The sequence below is a fragment of the Mus caroli genome, unplaced genomic scaffold, assembly GCF_978045245.1.
Source record: "Mus caroli unplaced genomic scaffold, Mus_caroli_1 scaffold_6, whole genome shotgun sequence".
Classification (NCBI taxonomy): Eukaryota; Metazoa; Chordata; class Mammalia; order Rodentia; family Muridae; genus Mus; species Mus caroli.
In genome coordinates, this window is record NW_028227261.1 from 56,732,770 (window position 1) to 56,752,883 (window position 20,114).

General features: G+C 39.9%; 1 protein-coding gene across 5 annotated transcripts in view; it reads left to right on the forward strand.

Moving 5' to 3' along the window:
- Positions 1-20,114, forward strand: part of Dock7 (dedicator of cytokinesis 7) — a 196,552-nt gene that overhangs the window by 159,921 nt on the left and 16,517 nt on the right. For 3 of the 5 annotated variants that reach the window (XM_085839169.1, XM_085839171.1, XM_085839173.1), the window contains 8 exons: positions 524-676; positions 4,578-4,736; positions 5,496-5,596; positions 7,274-7,466; positions 8,216-8,359; positions 10,893-11,024; positions 12,467-12,481; positions 19,555-19,680. In XM_085839169.1, the coding sequence (XP_085695295.1) occupies positions 524-676; positions 4,578-4,736; positions 5,496-5,596; positions 7,274-7,466; positions 8,216-8,359; positions 10,893-11,024; positions 12,467-12,481; positions 19,555-19,680 (1,023 nt within the window). Of the gene's footprint in view, positions 1-523; positions 677-4,577; positions 4,737-5,495; positions 5,597-7,273; positions 7,467-8,215; positions 8,360-10,892; positions 11,025-12,466; positions 12,482-19,545; positions 19,681-20,114 lie in introns of all 5 variants that reach the window. The other 2 variants (XM_085839170.1, XM_085839172.1) reach the window with 1 other exon arrangement.

Here is a 20,114-nt window from a genome sequence, read left to right on the forward strand (position 1 = left end):
TCCTTGTTCTACTGGGTTTTGTGATACTAGAGATTGAGCCTAGGTCCTTGGACATTCCCACCATGTAGCTTTCTCTTCAACTCATTTATTAAGAATTAAATGTATGGGCAGTTCCACCCTTGCTGTGTGAAGGTATTGTGTGCTTTGCTATACCAGTTGTTTCCTGTTTGTTGTCCTCTCCCCACCCCACCCCCACCCCTGAAACATGTGTGTTTGGTCTTGTTTGTTTATGTTGTGCTCTTGCATATCCATACTGTTCTTCATAATACACAACTGAAGCCACAACAGTTTATGTATGTAATGTTTGTTATTGGGCCTACCACACAGAAAAATGAAACTTGCCCAGTGTCACACTGCCGCCTAACAAGTGACATCACCAGTATTTCAGCCCACCTATCTGGCTGTGTCCAATACTGTTGACCTTAACTAATGTTGTCTCTTAACCACTCGGTTTCATTTCTGGGCTAACCTATCAGATTTCTAAGTCAGGCTATATTAACATACATCTTTCTGGTTTTTACAGTTTCCTGAGCTCTTGTTTGAGGAAGAGACAGAGCAGTGTGCGGATCTGTGCCTCCGGCTTCTCCGTCATTGCAGTAGCAGCATCAGTACAATCCGGTCGCACGCTAGTGCCTCCCTTTACCTCCTCATGAGGCAGAACTTTGAGATCGGGAATGTAAGTATCTGCTATGAAAGTGGTCAGGGTTCATAGACAGGTATTAAGAAATGGGGCATGCATATGTGTGGTGTGAGTTGAGGGATACAGACTCATACTGCTCTATTTCTGTTGGGTGCCAGGTTCTCATAACCAAAAGATTCTAGTTGCATTATAAATTACATCTAGTTTTTTAAAGTCCCTAATATTTGACTAACCATGGAATTTCTTGAAAGTTGTTCTTGATAGCATTTTTTGTTGTTCTGGGATTTTTTTTTTCCTGTTTAGGAAAAAAAAAAAAAAGAAAGACAATTTACACATTAGCATTTATAGATTAGCATCTCTGTGTAGAAGGAAGTAATTTCAAACTGGCAGTGATGCTAAGTTGTTCACTATGACCCCACTTCAGAGTGTAATATATTTACTCTCTTGAATACTTGAATTTTATTGTTCACACTGTGGGAGACACTGGCAAATTATAAAAGAATGATTAATAGGCATTTAGTATTTTACACAGAAGATGGAGTGCAGGCCTAAAAAACAGTCAGGTGATTAGCCAGAAAGTTATTGCAGTGACTCAGAGCAGAAATGGGATGGCTGTTGATGAAAGTACTGGTTTTAGGAATGAGAAATTGACAGTTTAAAGGCAACAAGGACTGGAGTAGGTTCATCCTATGAAGAGCAGGGTGAGTATGGGCAGGCCCAAGAAAGTAAACAGGAAACGAGGTGCATTGGATATACTGACATCAGGTTATCCTGCAACCTCCAGATGGAACTGTTCAGTAAAACACAGTGGTTTTGAGCTCTACAGAGGAATATGTTCTGAAGACAAACAGGAGATATATTAGTTGAAGGAAAGGCATCACTGAAGCTATTTAGTCCCTGTCAAGTGTGAAGAGATTTTTGACAAAAATAGGGAGCATTGGTGTTTTAGTTTCTTTTCCTCTTGTTGGATGAAGACCATGACAGAAGCAACTGAAGGGAGAGCGGGTTTGTTTTCGCTCCTAGCTCAAGGTGCACTTTATCATGGCAGGCAATCTCGGCTGCAAGGGCTGGAAGCACTGGCCGCTTACATCCCCAGTCAGGAAGTAGCTTACATCCCCAGTCGGATGGATGCAGGCCGCTGCTCGCTCTCGCTCTCTCTCTCTCTCTCTCTCTCTCTCTCTCTCTCTCTCTCTCTCTCTCTCTCTGTGTGTGTGTGTGTGTGTGTGTGTGTTTCTGTAGTCTAGGGTCCTCTGCCCTTCTGCTTGGTGCATAATTATTTGGAATTGCAATATTTTCTTGATGTATTTTTCATTTAGTGAATATGTAGTATCATCCCCCATCTGTTCAGATTAATTTTAGTTTAAAGGCTATTTTGTCTGACATTAAAATGGCTACCCTGGCTTGTTTCTTGGGTTCACTTGCTTGAAATATCTTCTGTCCTTTTATCCTGAGATTATGTTTATCCTTTGATATTAAGATATATTTCTTGAGGTTGGAGAAATGGCTTAGCTATTAAGAGCACTGGCTGATCTTCCAGAGTTCTTGAGTTCACTTCCCAGCATCCACATGATGGCCCATAGACACTTACAAATGTAGTCCCATGGGATTTGATGCCCTCTTCTGGTGTACAGGCATACATGCAGACAAAATACCCACATACATAAACAAATAAATCATTAATTTAAAAATGGTTGTGTTTCTTGGATGCATCAAAAGAATATATCCTGTTTTATAACGTGATCTGTTAATCAGTGTCTCTTTATTGAGTCATTGAAGCCATTGATATTGGGAGTTATTAACGTACAGTGTTTATTAATTCCTGTCATTTTGTTGTGGTGGTGTGAGTTTTTTCCCCTGTATTTATTTGTAGTTCTGAGATTATTTATCCCTTGTGTTTTCTTGGGTGGTTAACACTTTCATGTTGAAGCATGTTGAAGTTTCTCGTGTCTTCTTAGAGCTGGAATAGAGAGATACTGCTTAACTTTGGTTTCATTGTTGATTGTCTTTCTTTCTCCATGTATTGTGATTGAAGGTTTTACTGGGTATAATAATCTGGCCTGGCTTCTGGTGTCTCTGAGAGTTTACAGAACATCTGTCCAGACCCTTCTGCCTTTTAGAAGGTTCCATTGAAATAACAGGCATTATTTTAATAGATCTGCCTGTATATGTTACTTGGTCAGTTTCCCTTGCAGCTTTTAATATTCTTTCTTTGTTCTGTACGTTTAGTGTTTTTATTATAATGCATCATGGGGAATTTCATTTGTGGTCCAATGTATTTGGTGTTCTGCTTGCTTCTTGTACTTTAATAGGTACTTCCTTCTTTTGGTGAGGGGAATTTTCTTCTATGAACTTGTAGACCATGTTTTCTGTGCCTTTGACATGGGTGGCTTCTTCTTTCTCTGTTCCTATTAGTCTCTTCATAGTGTCCAAGATTTTCTGGATGCTTTGTGCCAAAAGGTTTGGTTTGGTTTTTTTGTTTGTTTGTTTTTTTGGGTTTTTTTTTTTTTTTTGATTTTTCAAGACAGGGTTTCTCTGTATAGCTCTGGCTGTCCTGGAACTCACTTTGTAGACCAGGCTGGCCTCGAACTCAGAAATCCACCTGCCTCTGCCTCCCAAGTGCTGGAATTAAAGGTGTGCGCCACCACGCCCGGCTCTGTTTGGTTTGATTTGGTGTTTGGTTGGTTGGTTGGTTGGATGGTTGGTTGGTTGGTTTTAATACTTTCTTTGACTAAAGTGTCCATTTCCTCTTTCTTGTCTTGGATTCTGTTGATATGTCTTGCCTCTAAGTTTCCTATTTGAGTTCCTAAATTTTTCATTTCTACTTTTACCTGTTTGGTTTTTAGGGATTCCATTTCTACTCTCATGTTCTGAACTGTTTTCTTCATTTTATTTCACTGTTTGTGTTTTCATAGATTTTATTAGTAGATTCATATCCTCTTTCAGGTCCTTGATTACATTCATAATAGCTCTTTTGAAGTCTTTGTCTCATGCTTCAGCTGTATTGGAATACTTGAGGCCTGTTGAGGTAGGATTTCTGGACTCTAATATTGTCCTGCATCTTCCTGGCTGTTATTGGTTGTGTTTTTATGCTGGCATCTGGATTTGAGATGATTGTAATTCTGGGTCTTATTATCTGGTCTTTGTTGGATTTTACATTCCTTGGTTTCTGTTGCCCTCTCTGGGTCTTAGGAGCATGTAGCGCCAGTGAGTTGCCTGCTTGGAGGTACTTCTGAGCACCTGATGTGCGGGTACTGCAAGTCCCAAGTAGACTTGTTTCTAGGTATCTAAAGCTACATATAGGAATGGGGAAGGGCACTGAGGCCTGCCTCAAAGATTTGGTTCCCTGGAGGATCTGATTTTCTGGCCATCAGTGGATTTCTAGGGAGAGAGTGTCTCTGGTTATTGGTGATTGAGACAAAGAGATGGGTAAGAAAGAAGGCTATAGGAGAAAATCTGCTTATTTCCTTGGGAGTGAAGCCAGACAGGAAGGGGAGACCACACACAGCATTTGGTCTGCTACAAAGCTGGGATCAGACTAGGAAACTGGAATTGGTAGATGGGCAGGAGAGTGAAAATCACTTAGCTGATCTGATACCCTTGAGTGACCAGAGGTTCCCAGGAGTGAGACAGAGGGATAGGGTGTGAGGAAGGAAGGCTGCAGGAGAGATGCTGCTTAGTTCCCTGGAGTCCACAGCATCCTTTTAAAAAATCAGATTGCATTATGTATATTTCATTACTTAGAAAAATGTTTCAGAATAGCATTTTTTCCACCAAACTTTGATTTTGTTTATTTGCAGTATTGGGATCAAACCTAGGACCTCACATAAGCTAAGCAAGCACCTAGCACTGGGCCATGGTCCTAGCCTTTTCCCTTTGCAGGCAAACAGAAGCACGTTTTCTTTTGACTGCCTTAATTGCTGCAATTTCCCTTTCACAGAACTTTGCCAGAGTGAAAATGCAAGTGACGATGTCACTGTCCTCTTTGGTGGGTACGTCTCAGAATTTTAATGAAGAATTCTTAAGACGCTCTCTAAAAACTATTTTGACATATGCTGAAGAAGATCTAGAATTGAGGGAAACCACATTTCCTGATCAGGTGAGAAATGCTATTGTGTGTGCTTGCACATGTGTGTTTCTGTGCACATGTGTTTCTTCACATGTTCATACATGTGAAGCCCCAGAGGTGAAAGTCCATTGTCATTCCTCCGTTACTTTCCCACCCTCTGTCACTGAACCTGGAGTTCCTAGTTTGATTAGGATGCTGACAGTGAGGCCCAAGGATCCTCCTGTTTTTGCTGGAATTAGATGAAATGCTGGCCACCACACCTGGCCTGTGGGTGCTGAGGACAGACTCAACCATCTCCAAAGCACCCTGTTCTTAAAACCTTTAATCTGGTTGTGTAATTCTGCTCATTTGTAGCAGTAGATGTAGGCAGTTCCTGCCTGTTATTCAAATATTAGCTTGTCGTTAGGAAAACTAGTTTCACCAAGCTGACTGTTAGACAGTGAAAGACAGTTTCCTCCTGTGCTCCTGCAGTCCTGGCTTTCCTGCACCTCATCCCTGCTTACAGTGTAGGCAACTGAAGAATGCCCCCCCCGCCACACCCACATACTCGCTGTAACTTGTTTTCAACGTTCTAGAAGCTTCTCAAAAATAGCTTCCAAATCCCAGCACTCGGGAGGCAGAGGCAGGCGGATCTCTGTGAGTTCGAGGCCAGCCTGGTCTACAGAGTGAGTTCCAGGACAGCCAGGGCTACACAGAGAAACCCTGTCTCAAAAAACAAAAAAAAAGCTTCCAGACTCATTCAGTTATTGGGAATGAGTGACAGGAAATGTTTATGATTCTCTATTGCAGGTCCAAGATTTGGTCTTCAATCTCCATATGATCCTTTCTGACACTGTTAAGATGAAGGAACATCAGGAAGACCCAGAAATGCTGATTGATCTCATGTACAGGTATCCTTCACATGACTCAACCCATTTGCATTATGGGATTTGAAAGATACTGGGTAACGGTTGATGAGAAAAAATGTAAAAAAAATATTTGTGACTTTGTAATAGAGATGTGTGTGTGTGTGTGTGTGTGTGTGTGTGTGAGTACTCTGCTTGCACGTGTGTCTGTATTGCTTGTGTGTGTGTGTACTCTGCTTGCACGTGTGTCTGTGCTGCTTGTGTGTGTGTGTACTCTGCTTGCACGTGTGTCTGTACCGCTTGTGTGTGTGTGTGTACTCTGCTTGCATGTGTGTCTGTACCGCTTGTGTGTGTGTGTACTCTGCTTGCACGTGTGTCTGTGCTGCTTGTGTGTGTGTGTACTCTACTTGCACGTGTGTCTGTACTGCTGTGTGCCTGGTGTCTGTAGAAGGCAAAGACTGTGCTTTGCTGAGGTTACTTCTTTTGTCAGTGCTTTTAAACTCTTCAGTTTGGACTAGAGAGATGACTCGGCAGTTAAGAGCATTTTCTGCTCTTGCAGAGGACCCAGGTTCAGTTTTCAGTCATCTACCACTGCACCCGCTCAGTACCTTTCACCCTCTCTGGTCTCCATGAGCACCAGGTACACTGGGTGGAGAGACATGCATGAAGGCAGAACACCCACACACAGAACGTAAGAGTTGAAACATTAACTTCAGCTTGCTGTTGTGTTGTGGGCTTTGCAGTGCAAGGGATCAAAGGTAGAGCCTCAGAATACAGAATGTTTATTGCTTGCCAAAAAAAAGAAAAAAGAAAAGAAAAAAGAGAATTTTTAAAAAATTAATTTGGAGAGATGGCTCAGCAGTTAAGAGCAATGACTGCTCTTCCAGAGGTCCTGAGTTCAAATCTCAGCAACCACATGGTGGCTCACAACCATCTGTAACAGGCATCCAATGCCTTCTTCTGGTGTATCTGAAGACAGTGAGTGTACCCACATATATGAAATAAATATGGCCTGAGCAAGCAGGTCAGTAAAAGTAAAATTAATTAACTAGTTAATTAATTAATTTGGTGTCCTAGATCTCGAACATCTTAGAAAAGCCTCAAGCTCACATTTTAAATGTAAAAAACAATCTTTAAAAAAAATAGAATATGAATGTTTAGTATAGTATGAATTATCATAATTTCAGATTGTGGTTCTGATTAGAGATAGTATTTCTAGGTACAGATTTTGAGAGATTTGTAGTTGCCACTCTATCTTGTTAGACACAGAAAGAGAAGGCAGAGTTTTCTTTCTATGGGGTCCTCTCTTCACCAGCTTTGTCCATCACAAGATGACACACAAATTAACAACTCTTCAAATAAAGATGTATATTTTTCTATTTTTCCTTATATATTCATAGATTTATAAGTATTTATTATATACTTAATGTATAAGTATATATGTCATATAAAATACATTAGTATATATTTTTTAATTTAAATATAGTTTTCTTAGCAGCCAATTCTCAATTCTCTTTACCCCAACCCAAAATGATAGTGTCCATTTCAGGCACCACGGTGACTTCTCTATCCGTACACAGTGACATTTTCCAGCCACTTAAACACTTGTCATGACAGGTTGATGCCCTAGCAGGAACTTGTCTAGCTAATCTGAGGAACCTCTGAACTCACAATCACTTTGGGAAGCTAGCAGCTACTAAGAATCATTTCTGTTGTGATTAGAATCGCCAAGGGCTACCAGACGTCTCCAGACCTGCGCCTGACCTGGTTGCAGAACATGGCTGGCAAGCACTCTGAACGAAGCAATCATGCCGAAGCTGCTCAGTGCCTGGTCCACTCCGCAGCCCTTGTTGCCGAGTATCTGAGCATGCTGGAAGATCGGAAGTATCTTCCTGTTGGATGCGTAACATTCCAGGTAGGGATCTGCTGTGTCCTTTGGAAATAGGAAGTAAGGCCAGACCTTGGCAAGGTGAATGACTGTACTCTTAGATTGCACTCTTTATTTTGCCTGCTCTTCTGAGAATATAATCAGGGCATGTTTGCCTCCACTGAGATAGATCTCCAGCCCTATTAAAGAGAACCTGATTTTTAATTGAGGATTGAAATCAGGGCTTCGATCCTAGGTCCTCTAGAAGAACAGCCAGTGTTCTTAACTGCTTAGCCATCTTGACTTTCTTTCCTACAAATGTTTTTGTTTATTTATTTTACACACACACACTGTCGCCCTCTTCAAACACCCCAGAACAGGGTATCAGATCCCATTACAGATGGTTGTGAGCCACCATGTGGTTGCTGGGATTTGAACTCAGGACCTCTGGAAGAGCAGTTAGTGCTCTTACCCGCTGAGCCATCTCTCCAGCCCTCCTACAAATGTTTTTAATTTGATACATCTGTGAAGATCAGAAGACAGTTTATCTCTACAACTTGCTGTTGCGGGGGGAGTTTTCTAGCAACAGTGTTGTAATTTTATCATCATCTTTTAAACAGAGATCTCTTACTTCCGTTGTGTGTCTGTGCATAGGGCTGACTCCAGGGTCTCTCACAGCTGAGGGTAGGCTCTCCTACCTGAGCTAATAGTGACATCTAGTTGTCACTTACTTCATGATCACTGTCCATGCTAGGAAAGTGATACACTGCCAATACCTCTTCAATACTTTTCCCTAGAATATTTCATCTAATGTATTGGAAGAGTCTGCTGTCTCAGATGATGTGGTATCTCCAGATGAAGAAGGCATTTGCTCTGGAAAGTACTTCACTGAATCGGGACTGGTGGGCTTACTGGAACAAGCGGCTGCTTCCTTCTCCATGGTAGGCGACTTGGTTCGCTCTGTCCCACAGTTTCCAGGTCCATACGGGACACATATGTCAGTGTTTCTGCCTTTCACCCTTACCTTTCCTTTGAGAGTGTTGGCTGCAGGTGTCCTTATGAGCTGTCCTTCAGCTCTGTCACTGTTCCTCCCACTGCGTGTACCCTAGCGACCTGTGGCTTTCCCCAGTGTTCTCATCTACTTGTTTATGAGCCAGGGTTAATCTGCCACAGTTATTTTCTTTGTTTACAAAATATTTTCTGAAACCTTTAAATTTAAAAAAAAAAGAGAGAACAAAACTTCTCTGGGCTTTTTCAGCTCTGAGTAGATTAACACACTTTTACAGTGTGCCTCTCAGGTGAATTGGAGATCATCATGTGTTGAGCTGGGCTTGTGCAGTGAACCTTTCTGAGTAGGTTTTGGAGGACCAGCTCTCACCTGTCAGAGTTCATCCTGCATCCCTTACCTGCCTGCCCTGCTTGTATAACTCGAGTCCTTGTTCCCTCCCATCTGTATGCGAAGAATCGAAGCCAAGACCGCTAAGGGGATCCAGGACAGGCATTTATAGGATATAACCTAACTTCCCTAACCTTGAGCGTCTGTGATAGACTGAGTCGCTGCTTTCTTTGATTTTACTGCTTACTGTCCCAGCACCAGTTGGGACCATGCAAGGGTAGAGCAGAGCCTGAGATGATGTCCAGAGCCACTCTACTTCCCTAGGGACTCGCCCTCCACTCTGCAGCATATTGGCTAAGTGCATCGAGTTCAGTCTGAGCTTCCGATTAAGCAGCTTTGTTATTTCAGACACAGGTTATTCACTCTCTTCATGTCTCACTTTTCTTAACTGTTAAACACATCTAATAATAATTTGCACCTCGGGTTGGCGTGAGGAAGGAGTTCACCTAAAGACGTTCTCATGTAGAGAGAGCCCGTTCTTTAGTCATTGCTGGGGCACTGGCATGATTACCATCTTGACCCTTGCTAGTCCTTAGATCCACATGGTTAACTATAATGATTTTCAAGCTCTTAAAAATATTTTTTCAGACTTCACTCCTTTCAACAATGTCCTGTTTCTAAGGACCATGATCATTCCATTTTTGTCATAAACTGGAGGATTTTTTTTTTTGCTACTGACAGAGTAATTTAGTAATTTTCTGTGTCTGAATACACATGTAGTTTAAGTAAGTCACAGAAGTACATCTAGATTACAGACTAGTAGTCTGTTGTGCAGAAATTCTTTTATTTATATGTAGTATTAATATATTCTTTTTACGTTTTTAATTTTTTAAAGATGTATTTATTTATTTTATGTATGTGAGTACACTATAGCTGTACAAATGGTTGTGAGCCTTCATGTGGTTGTTGGGAATTGAATTTTTAAGACCTCTGCTCGCCCCGGTCAACTCTACTTGCTCCAGCCCAAAGATTTATTTATTTATTATTATATATAAGTACACGGTAGCTGACTTCAGACGCACCAGAAGAGGGTCTCAGATCTCATTACGGGTGGTTCTGACCCACCATGTGGTTGCTGGAATTTGAACTCAGTACCTTCGGAAGAGCAGTCAGCGCTCTTACCCGCTGAGCCATCTCGCCAGCCCACATTTTTAATTTAATTAAGATACTTACTAGAGAATTTTAGTTATGCTAAATTTATTTCCCCATTGAAGCTACATTATTGCTTAGAGATCCTCCTGTGATCTGGCAGTAAGAGCATGGAAGTCCTTTCCTCGGGAATGCACATGTGCTGATCTGTGACACCGTGGGAAGCTGCTCTCTCCTCCCATTACAGTGCCATCTGCTAGGAGAACGTGCAGCCCGAGTGCCAACACGCCAAACCTGTATGTCCTTAAAGATCAAGTTATTTAAATACCTCCCAAGAATTTCTAGTAAGCAGATTCCTATGCCTACTTACAGTTGTGAAAAGGTAAATGGTTTAGGTTTTCCCAGAGGCTACAGATGCTCTGATTTTAAGAGAATAGGGAATCTGTTACCTATATAATAATTGAATTTCTTGCAGTAATCAGAACTAGTTTTTAAGAGTTTATATGCACATGTACATATTTACCTTAGTGAAGTCATTGTAGGAAAGACAGGAACAGGATGTCTTGTTAGAATTATACATCAGCATAAGTATTGATGGATGCATAGAATATAAATATATACCCACTGGAGTCCATTCAGAGGAAATGATACATTACATAAAATTGGGTTTTAAGGTTTTTTGTTTGGTTGGTTGGTTTGGTTTGGTTTTTTGAAGCAGGGTTTCTCTGTGTAGCCCTGGGTGTCCTGGAACTCACTCTGTAGACCAGGCTGGCCTCAAACTCAGAAATCCGCCTGTCTCTGGCTCCCGAGTGCTGGGATTAAAGGCATGCGCCACCACTGCCTGGCGGCTTTTAATACACTTAAAAATTAGACCTATTGGGAAAGCTTCAGTAGTACTATCTTAATAAAAATGGTGAATATTAATTCTAATTATCTTAGTTTTCATTGATCTAAAAGAAAGCGGTATCTCACAGATATTATCTTTGTAGGCGGGCATGTATGAAGCAGTTAATGAGGTTTACAAAGTACTCATTCCTATTCATGAAGCTAATCGGGATGCAAAGAAGCTCTCCACAATCCATGGCAAACTTCAGGAGGCGTTCAGCAAAATCGTTCATCAGGTAACAGTTCCCACTTCTGACTTTGTTAGCTGGGGAAGTGTTACCTTAACACTGCCTTGTGCTCACGCCTAACCAAATCCCATGGAATGGCCATTTTACTTGGTTAAAAGATAGTTCCTAGTTAAAATCAGATTTACTAACAAAAACAAAGAACAAAACAACAAAAAAAAGGAATGCATTTATCTAAAGTGGTCATAACTATTAGGAACTCCCCAAATGACTTTTTTTCTTTGTCAAATTTTAAATTATTACTATTTAGCAATATTTTAGAATTTTATTTCTGTATTACATTGTAGATTAAATTATGGGTTTGGTATTTAAATTAACACCTGTTTCTTTGCTGCCAAAAGGTTTTTAATGTGTAAATTAACTTTTATTGAATGATGTGAAACTGTAATGAAATCCTGGTACTTTTACTGCTGTAGTTGTGTTTCTCCTACATCTGCACCCTCACCCAATGTTTCCCATATAAAACAACGACCAAGACAAGTTCCCATGCAACCCAGAGAGAGGTTGTACTTTACTTTACCAAAATCAGGGTCATGTAAACTAGGTGGGAAAATGACGTAGACCAGTAGTGGTTGGTGCCTTCTGACTAAGTCATTGGCTCCACTGAAAGTTTCTATTGGGCCTCTTCCTCCTCCTCCTCCTCCTATTCCTCCTCTTCATGCATGATTCTTCCCACGCACGACCTCCACAAGGCAGGGGAAGAGTGACTGACTACCCACTCCTGCATGCAGTTCTACAACAGTTTCACTCTTTACTAGCTTGACCACCATGGCCAAGCTGTTACAGATGAATAGACAGAATCTGAAAGTAAAGTGGGTTTTTCCTGTTAAGCCAGAACTCTATTGTAATCTTTGAAAATATTGAAGTTACAAACGGTTGGTTAGGCTTCATGGTGGTAACAGGTATTTTTATAATCAATTATGCACATGCTCTGAGGGACTTCATCATCCTTGAGAGCCCTATGATGCCAATCATACGTATCCAGTCTGCAACACGTAGAACTGCTAGTGGTTTCCCAGAAAATTTCATCCATTTGATTCAGTTCCTGTCATTTGTCAGAACTGCAGTGTGTGTCCTGTTTAACCTGGATGTTTCCGTGGAGTGCAGCTCCTAGTAGTCAGAGACCTGAGTCAGACACAGAGGCGGGATAAGTGGCAGATTCCCGTTCCCTAAAATGCGTACTTAGACCTAAAAAGTACTTTTACTTTCAAAGCTTAGCTTTTCAAAGGCAAAATTTTAGGAATTGAGTTTTGAACAAGTGTGTTATAAAATTTCTGCCGGTCTTAGATGATAGAATATGTTCTATTTAAAATCTTTTGTTATCCTCTGAGAAGACCTTGTGGTATGGTACCGCGTCACTGAACTTCCTTTGGCCTCTTTGTTCTTCTGAACAGTTTGTTTATGACTTGCCTTTTTTTACTTTTATTACACAGAGCACTGGCTGGGAGGTAGGTAATGCTTTAGTTAGTTAAAGACACTAATAGATGGACTTGACCAGATTTCTTATGCCAATGCTTTGTCCACATGTGCTAGCTGTGGGCATTCTGTTGCTGTCTGCTTATCAACTGAATTCATTAACCAAAGAAATGTTGTTAAACTACTGTAAGTTATCTTAAGAGCTGGCTGATATGGAGGTCCTAGGCAGTGCATGGAAACCGTTTCACTAATGAGATTCTTTGGTAAATGAGCCACTGTGTTAGCACTCTGGTTTGTTTTTATCCTTTGACGTGTTTCTGTCATCAACACGTAGACACAGCTTTCTCTCCTAACCATGTTCACTCACAGAGGTCGATTTGTACGACATTGCTCAGAGGTATATAAAGTAGAAAGCATTGCCTTTGTGTGCTGCTGTCAGGCAGAGAACACACTATCTAGTGTCTGTGTCTTTGTATAAGATAGAAATCACCTGTGTATTACAGTGACATCCCTTCAGTAGAGGTGGATGCAGACCGTGGAGAAAGTGGGCACGCTGGAATTGATAAATGGTGCTTAATTTTGTCGTGAGTCACTTTGCCGTAGGTAGAGCCCTCACCCCAGGAAAGACATTTATTTTGGTCACTTAAATTTAGATGGGGGAGCAAGATAGAGATACTGAGAAAACAGCATTTAAAAATTTGACTTTATGGTCTGATGGCGTTTATTCCTGTACAATGAATACATTTGCTTCCTTATATGTAGCAGTTAAATTTGGAAATGTTAAATATAAAATAAATCTTATCTGAAATTGAATTTTTCATCTTTCTGTAAAGGAGAAAATTCTCTAAATTACGCCCTAATATTTATGACTAGAGTCTTGGGTTAGGTGTGTGGCTCTGCCTCTCGACTCACACTGGCTGGATATAGCAGGCTTCTCCGTTTGATTCCTTACAGTCCTCTCTTGTAGAGACCCAGAAAGAACACTTAGAGACAGATGTCACCAATAGATGTCCTCCCATTCTGAAATAGTGCCTGCCTCTACTTACCTTTACATGAGCCGTCACATTTACCTTCATCCTCCAGATTAAATGTGCATGACCTCATTAATACCTAAAATATAATCTATTTCTGTGGCTTCGTTTAGATATATGCAGCGTCTTGCCACAGCCATCTCCAAGGGATAAGATTCCTCATGGGTAGTCTAACATGAAGCAAAGTTAGCTGAAAACTAGATATAAAATTAAGAATATATTAAAACCTCTGAGCAGTTTTTGACTAGTCTGCTTGATGCTAAATCGACCCCTGGGCGACGCCCTCTCCACTGGTTTTGACACTAACACCATCCTCCCGTCGTGTGCTGCATGGAGGTTGCATAGACCTTGCTTGCCTGTTTGCATCCTTGTCACTGCCTGTGCTGGGTCTTCAGCTTCATAGCGTCTGAACTTGGTGCACGTGTGGTTTTTGCTGTACTTGTTAAACTTAAGTGGATGCTTGCATTTTAAAAATGTGTTTGCTACCATTTGCTGCTTAAATGTTTTGAAATTCCCCTAATTAAAATGCTTTCTGTTTTCTCTCTCTTGCCCCTGGTTGCTGACCTACTCCCTACTTTTACTATTGTCTATTGTGGTAAGTTCCTATCTTGTGAATATTTTCCTGTTTAACTCTGACAGCTTCAGTGATTTCATTTTTTCTGAAAACTGTTTCTTAGCTAATTTCTTAGTATTTTCTCATAGAATGCTCATGGATTGATACCTAGTAAGGACGATTTATATATAAGGTTCCTTGAGTCTGCATTGTTCTTTGTTTTACATTCTGTTCTTGATTCAGTAGAAATTATTTGACTTGGCACAGCTTTTAGGAGACAGAGGGTGGGAGAGAAAGAGAGAACTCCCGACCATATTTAGCAGTTTGCCGAAGTGTTTACATGTCAGGTGACACTCTGTGAAACTCTCAAGAACTTGTCACTGTTAACTACCATGTTTTGTTCCTAATATCTTAATTTTCATTTTTTCCAAAGCCCATTTATTATTCTCTAAATAATATGAAATAAATCATTTCCTATAACTCATTTAAAATATTTTTAAAAGAAAAAATTAATTTCTGTGTGAAAATCTGATGACCATTTCACATTTTGTATACATCCGTTTATTTTTAAAAGATGTATTCATTTGCCAAATAGTTATCAATCTGCTTGAAGAAATTCATCACCGTGAGCTCATTTTTTCAAAACAATTCTTTTCAAATATTGATAATATAACATTTCTCTATTAAAAAAAAATTACATCCTCTTCCTTTAAAGAGATTACCATTCTCCATGTATCTTTTGGTACCCAGAACAGCTAGAGCATAAAGTTAACTTTATAAAGATAAACTGATGCACCACTAAAGATATATTTATCCCCTACTCTTGGACCTAGAAGTATCTAAAGTGATTGCCTTAAACTCATTACTAAATTGGATGAACATAAATGTGAGTTAATGCTTTGGCTTTGGTGTGCTCAGAAACACTGACTACAGTCTGGCTTCTATACTAATGTTGAGGTAAATAGTATAAGTCATTTAAGGAAATAAAATGAATGCAGAATTAGAAACAGCTATAATTACAGTGGAGGAAAGGAATGAACCTAAACAGGGAGTGTTTTGTTTCTGTTTTGTTTTGTTTGTTTTGTTTCGAGGATGGAGCTTAGGATACTTTTAGGTTTTGGGGGAGGATGTGTGATACAGGAAGAGAGAGAGAGAGAGAGAATATGGATAGAAAGCACTCGTGGGCCTTTAACTCTGGCGCATCCTCAGAAGTGCTTTGTAGAGTTGATGTCTTCCTGGTGGCAGACTGGAAGGTGGATCTAGTAGGGCCTTGATATACTGTTTTGATTTGCCTCATCTGCTGGCTCTGTAGTTAGAAAACTGTAGGTGATACTGGATATGACATTTTTTTCTGGGGATGGAGATATGTAATGACTAGAGTTGAACTTCAGATTAGAAACTGGTTAGGCTGAATCTGAGATGAGTATGTCTGTTAAGCTACCACTTGATTTTGACATTGGCTTATACAAGAAAGATCTGCAAAATACAGAAGTTATGGTAAAGGATGGCACTGTAGTATAGAGATAAAGCAAACAGAGAAGGAGGAGTCATCCAACTCAGCAGGCATGGTGGCAGATGCTTTTAATCATAGGACTCAGGAGGCTGAGGCTGGAAGAGCAACGGTTCATGGCCAGTCTTGGCTACCTAGGGAGTTCTAGGCTACCCTGGATTACATGAAACCCTGCTTTAAAACTGGAACAAAACAAAAAATAAGTTAAAAATAAATTGAATTACTTAAAGAGCTTCACAGGAAATCTAAGAAAAACACCAGAGAAGTGAAGACAACGCAGAAGCCATTCTCGAGTCCTAGGTTTCTATTTGTGAGTGGACGGTGGGAAAGATGTAGCTGAAGTAAAGTTTTGATTTGGGTGTCACATAAAAATGCCAGAAATTGGGGTTTTTAAATTTTGTTTTGTTTTGTTTTGTTTCATCTGTAAGATGAGGATCAAAATAGTGGTGCCAGTCACAGAATTCTGCCAAATATATTAATGTAATACATGTAGGCTGGCACGCTGCTGCGTGTCTGTAGGTTCAGCTATCTGTAGACTGAAGCAGGATGATTGGGAGTTCAAAGCCAGCAGCATAGTCTAAAAAACTAAAAAGAAAAGAAAGTTAATATAATACATATAAAGTGTTGATAGCCCCAGCCAGTGCGCAGGCGTGTTGGAGATCACTTGTGTTGCTGCTATTTTTACACGATTGACATTACCATTACTCTCACGTGAAATATGTTGGTTTTGTTGATGATGCTGAAATAATGGGGATCAGACCCATAGACATGTCTAGACAAATACTGGAGTACTGAGCTATCCCTAGCTCCTGTTGAAATCAACATAAAACTTAAGCAAAAAGGTCAGGTACAGTGGCACACCCTATAACTCCACCCATTCCAGAGGAGGGGGCAAAAGGATTACTAGTTCAAGGGCAATCTGGAAATTTTAGCGAAGTCTTATCTTAACATAGAAAAGGAAAAGGGAAAAGAAATGAGATGCCATCCATTGCTAGAGCGCTTGCCAGGGCATGGAAAGCACTGTATCAACCCCTCAAAGAAATCAGTTAATGAGGTGTTCCATTTAATATGTTCCCAAGTAGAAATCTCGGCCAGAAGAATCTGAAGTGTTTAGAAAGAATAGGCCTAACAGAAGGGAAAGGAGATGAGCAATGTGTCCAATGCTGGCACGCCTGTGTGGAAGTCAGACAGTGTAGGAAATAGCCAAGTGTCCTGGAGCAAGTGTGCCCCAGCCCAACAGGGTCCTTCCTTAGCAAAGAGAACAAAGCTAGAACACATGTAAATGTGTCTGATGTGGAACGTAGTTTGCTTTGCTGATGCCTAGTCTTAACTTAACCTACAGAGTTAAGAAAAACATGAGTAAAACCACTTATGAAGAATAAGCTATATCTAGTGTGGGAGTGGTGTGAAATTCAGAATGAATTCTAAACAGTAAAGGAAATAATGCTAACTTATAGGAAAGTTATTCAAAACCAAAGCAGGTATCAAAACAAAAGAAAATGAAGTGGGGGGAATTGTTTCTGCTGCAAGTGAAGCTCCGTGATCATGCTTTAAAAAGTGGATACCGGCCTGCAGGTGAGCAGCGGAGAATTCTAAATCAAAACACCATTACTCAGACTACGAGCCGCTCTTGGGGTGTGCCCACCCTCTACAGCACACCCGTGTGCACACGCACCATCCAAGGACTCCTGGCCAGTTTTCTGTTGCTCTTGTCTCCTGTGTTTCTATTGATTTTCTCTGCTCCACCCACTCTGTTCTCCATTCTGGTCCTCAAATCCCTCAGGTCGGCTCTTGCCTCGGGGCCTCTGCACTGGCTCTCGATCTGGCTGGAGTATATTTCCCCAGAAATCAATGTAAATAGCTTTCTAACTCTTTCCTCATCTGTCACTTGCTTGATGAGACCTCTCTCTGTTTCTCGCTGGTGAAGTCGTATGTATATGCCTGATGTATCTTAGGTATTCCATTCAATACTTGGATGGATGGTTGGATGATTTCCTTCACATAGGTTCCCTTTTATGATTGGAGCTAACTTTTTTTCCTCCTGTATCTACTGGAGTGGCCACTCCTTTTTCCTCTGTCGACCTGCCCCCCCCCTTTTTTTAATGTTGAGCCCCATGGATGGCTAGAACCCTAACTGTGATTTGGCTCCAACAAAATTAATCTTCTCTTCTTGATAGTACTCACTACAGTATGTACTAATTTAAACTGTGACATGTGATTTCATAGTTTTGAGGAGGAAGTCTTATTTCTATTCTGTCAGTGAAGATATATAATAGCTAAAATAACAATATCAATACAAAAAGTATGTTTAAAGAGGTAGTTAAGTTTTAGTCAGATTTAGGCTGTGAGCCGTAGGACCTTCCCAGTTAGGACACGTCACAAGATTGTGTGGTTTGGGGATCGTACACATTATGGGGTGTCTCTGGAAAGACCAATAGAATTGAAGCAAGTTAGTATTATACCATGATTGAGAGTTGGAAAGTTTAGCTAAGGGAAGTGAATCCTAATTACTGTCTTTAAATTAAGGATTGAAAATAATATTTTAACCTGGAAGCCTCTGAAGCCATATAGCTAGAGTATAATATTCTAATATTTTTGGTTTTCAGAAGGACAGTTTTTCATGTGGGAAACATAGTTTGAAAGCTAACAATCACAGATCTGTAAGCAGTCATCTTAGGGCTTTCACTTGTGTTCCATGCAGTGCCTTCTTGCCGTGATTGTCAAAGTAATACTGTTGCCTACTGCTGGGTCCAATAAAAATTGTTGTGAAATTTATTTAAATCACCCAGGGATTTCATTTACTGTAAGAATCAGTTAATATTTATATTATATTTTAAAATGAAAAAAATGTTTTTAAGTTAGAAATTTTATTTTTTAGCTCCAAAGATATTTTTCTTACTGTGGATGAGAATATGGGGTTATCTTACTTTTTCTTGCTTTGGTATTATAAAACTGATAAATTAAGGATCAAAGTTTCTCATTTTGCTTAATTACCTATAACATTTATTGTTCGCTTTTTAAATGTTTATGCCACCAGGTCTTTTCTATATAGCAAAAATAAATATAAAGCAATGTAGGCTTACAGAGCATTGAGAGGAACGTCATGTGTTTGTGGTTTGCATGTGAGTCAGTGCAGAATCCCTCTGAAACCGCTTTGGGTCTGCAGTCTCCAGACTGCATGGGAAGTGCCCAGATGTTGTCCTTACTGAAAGGCTTGCTTCTCACTGACCTTGTGTGAGAAGTAGAATGATTTTCTGTCCTTGTATGTGCTGTGTGGTTAATGTTAAGTCACATCACAGGATTATGTGTTTCTGGGTGGTCATAGACGATATCACTGAAAAGACCATGAAACGGAAGCAGGATAGTGATTTAGACACGTAGACAGAGCATTGGGGAGTTTGGTGGGTGCTTTTGGCAATCTTTAAAATACAACTCATCTCAAAATGTTATTACCTTGCACCCAGATTTTTTTCCTTTCTAGTTTATTTATACTCTTCTACATACAAATATTGTTTTTAACACTGATATTAATTAAAGAATTTTTACATTAGTACTTCTGAAGGGGCTTGATGGTTTGCTGATTTTGTACTCTATGCCAGATGCTATCCTTGGCTCTTAGCGTCTATGGTCTCTTTTTAATATACTCAAAGAGACTAAGAGAAGAATTGTGTTGCCTTGAAAATGTATTAGTGATGTGTTTCAATTAACTTTTATATTAAGACCTTTTGGTTCAATAAGGAAAATAAGTTAATATAGCCCAACTGTATGGATTTAAAAACAAAGACCATTTTGTTTCATTTGATAAGAAACGTAATTTGCATAATTCTGGTTAGGAATAATGAAAAAAGACCATTTTATTTGTTTTTACCCTTATTTGAAAATAAATACAATTTTGAGCTAATTTTTTGCAGTGTTTTGGAAATTTTATAATATATCAATCTAAGCATAATATAAGAAAACAAAAAGTCTTTGTATTAAATTTTCTCATTTTCCTAAACCTAGGATGGTAAGCGGATGTTTGGCACCTATTTCCGTGTTGGTTTTTATGGAACCAAGTTCGGGGATTTGGATGAACAGGAATTTGTTTACAAGGAGCCTGCAATAACCAAACTCGCAGAGATTTCTCACAGATTGGAGGTGAATGCCATGGTAGTTCACGAATGTCATGTTTCTATAGAAAGTAAATTTTCACTTCAATTTTAATTAAGTAAGTCAGATAATCGACTTCTGTGGTGTATAAGAATTTTTGAGAGGTACAATAGCACCCTTTCAAAACCTTTAAGTCTGTTATGACAAGAGTAAATTATTATTAGCTGTATTTCTGAGGGCTCATTTTCACACATATTTTCTAAGCTCCTTTATCCATCAGAATTACTCTGATTCGTCTACTTTTGAGTAAGAGACAAGAAGTAGCAGTGTGTAATGAGATTGGAAGCAGAAGCCCAGGAAATAGCTGGCTCACAAGTGTCCAATCAGATGTCCTCAGAGGTCAAACACTAGCGCCACACCTGGAGAGCACCGGAGTGGCTCTCAAGAACCCCTTGCGTCTCACATAGATGCCTGCTTTATAT